Here is a 2,729-nt window from a genome sequence, read left to right as displayed (position 1 = left end):
CCCCCCTCCCGCCAATTACGTGTGCATAAGAAATGCACTTTACACGAGTTTTCCTCACTTCACGTGGGTATGAATGTGTACTCGGCTATAGACTGAGACAGATTTTCCCAAAATGTAATTTTCTGAGCGCTTAATCGGCTGCTGCTTTCACTGTTTGTTTAGTTAAGGAGGATCTCGTGGTCTAGAGGTCAAGGTGTTCGACTCTCATTCAATAGGTCGTGGGTTCGAATCCGGATAGCGACGGAAAATGTTCTTTTCTAAAATGTTTTTATGTAGAGGTTTTACCAACTGGGCTAACCATTACACACAAGCATGTATGGTGTAGAAGCTAATTTGATTCTCCTCTCCGTCTCACACAGCTAAAAGGCTCCAGTTCGATTCCCGAGTGGGCAAATCTATTATAGAGAACCTGATCGGGATGAAGATGGGCAGTAGGAATTAGAAAATAAAAGCAATTTACTATTATTATTGATTCATTACTTTTAGTTTAGTTTTAGTAAGAGTTTTACGGCACTTGCAACACAATAAGGTCTTATAAGTGCTGAAGATTATAGGTGTTACAAGAGAGTAACAAACATAAAGAAGAAGAAGGGAGAGATAAAGACGACAATAGTTGTTTAATAGGAAAGAGTGAGCAAACCACGCCAGAGCACCCGCCAACCGCCCACTCTTTACTTTAAGTGAGCTTACCTCGAGTATCTGCGGCAGAGCTTTGTTGTACTCGTCCACAGTCCGGTTGGTGGCCCGAATACGGAGGATGTAATCGTTGTGGAAGTTGTGCAGATTCCCACGAATCGATTCCGACGAGGCCGTGCTTTCTTCCGAGGCCTTGTCCGGAAGCTTGGCGAATTCTTGATACGATCCGTGGTAATCGTTCTCCGCCTGCGGTAGACAGGTGGGATTACGATTGATGGGGTCACAGAAAGGGTCTATGTCACATGTATAGGAGTCATCGCGGTGAAATCAGGCGCTCGTCAAAATAATGAAATCATAGAAACAGAGGGGGTGGATATATTTTTTTTAAATATTTTCTTTTTCGACTCATCACCTTCTATGTTCATTTAAAAACACATTCCTGCTCGGATTTTACTGGAAAAACGTTGAGAAAAGGCAAAAAAAAAAAACCATAAATTTACAATTTTCAAGGACTCTCAGTCTTTGGAAATCACCAAAGTTTGGAGGCCTTTTTTGTCTGATTTTTTTAGGGGGGTGGAGAGGGGGGGGGGGGCTAACATTTCATCTGACACCAGGGGACCCTTCCCTCTTTCAATTGCAAAAAATGGTGAAATGGTATAGGTTTAACGCCCCTATTGCAAATAGCTCTACTTTCATGCAACATAGATGGGGGTTTTTGTTTTGTTTTGGTTTTTTTGGTTTTGGTTTTTGTTCTGTGTTTTTGTTGTTGTTGTTGTTGTTTGTTTGTTGTTGTTTTTCTTTGGGGGGTGGGGGGGGGGTAAATCAAAACCAAGGCAAAATGCAAAAGCTTTAATATCATACCAAAAACTCCATAAGCCCTTAAACAGACAAGCGCCTGATTCCATCGCTTAGCAACACAAATGTGTCGCGATATGGTGGAATCAGACGTTCATCAGTTTTTGGGCATACAGAGTTATTGGTATCATCTTAAAGCTTGTTCATTTGCCTTCCTTTTTGGTGAAAAAATATCCATCTATGTTGAATAGAAGTTGAAATATTTGCGATTGAAAGAGGTCAGGGTTGCCTGGTTTCAGATGTGAAATTAGCGAGTAAATGGCCCCCCAAGTTTGATATTTTCTATAGCTAGAGAGTACTTGGAAACTGAAAACTGATATTTTTGTGCCTTTAATCAATGTTTTTTCAGTAAACTCTACACAGAAATGTGTTTTTAAATGAATATAAAAGGTGTTAAGCCAAAATAAAAAAGAAAGAAAATTGTTTTTTAAATTGCCCAAACGTCCAGAAAAGTGCAAATATCTTCGATTTCATTATTTGGACGAGCACCTATTTCCCCACGCTGCTTCACAAATAGAGTTCACTGTATGACGTCACACAGATGTTACAACACACTCTATAGTAATTAAACTTTTCATGACAGAATAGCTGTTTAGTTTTAATAAGAGTTTTGCGGCACTTGCAACACAATAAGGTCATATAAGTGGCGAAGATTAGAGGTGTTACAAGAGAGTAACAAACACAAAAAAGGAGCAGAGATAGAGGCGATAGATTTTTTATAGGAAAGAAGGAGCAAACCACACCAGAGCACCCGCCTACCATCCACCAGGATGGCTTTAAATCAGAGCCATGGCCTTTACAAACTACCTAAACTCTGCAGTACATCATACTTAAATCAATTAATCTTTTTTGGTGCGTTTCTCGAATCGACTCTAAAGTAACTTAGGTCCTCATTTTCCAGACCCCCTTCATTTAAAAGGCGGAATGGAAAAAAAAGGAACAGCTCGCCATGTCTATTTTAGACTCACACTTTTCACATCGACATTTATCTAAGTACATATAGTTGAAGTGAAAAGAATGTGAGTGAGTGCTCTATGTAAGGGCAGAAAGACAAATTATGAGATGTAACAGTTGTTACTGATGAGAAATCTCTCCCGGTTCCATCCTTCATATTATTTTTATGTATCTATGTATCTATGTTTCTAGCCATCCGACCGACCGCCCACCCATCCATCCATCCATCCATCCATCCATCCATCCATCCATCCATCCATCCATCCATCCATCCATCCATCCAT

General features: G+C 40.1%; 1 protein-coding gene across 1 annotated transcript in view; it reads right to left on the bottom strand.

The window, feature by feature from the left end:
* The window catches only part of LOC101864668, a 39,919-nt gene that overhangs the window by 4,928 nt on the left and 32,262 nt on the right, over positions 1-2,729 (bottom strand). The window contains exon 4 of the mRNA XM_013088926.1: positions 691-882. Coding sequence (XP_012944380.1) covers positions 691-882 — 192 coding nt within the window. The remainder of the gene's footprint in view (positions 1-690; positions 883-2,729) is intronic.

This window comes from Aplysia californica, unplaced genomic scaffold (assembly GCF_000002075.1).
Source record: "Aplysia californica isolate F4 #8 unplaced genomic scaffold, AplCal3.0 scaffold00024, whole genome shotgun sequence".
Taxonomy (NCBI): domain Eukaryota; kingdom Metazoa; phylum Mollusca; class Gastropoda; order Aplysiida; family Aplysiidae; genus Aplysia; species Aplysia californica.
The sequence above is the reverse complement of the archived record's forward strand: the minus strand, read 5'-3'. Positions and strand labels throughout refer to the sequence as shown.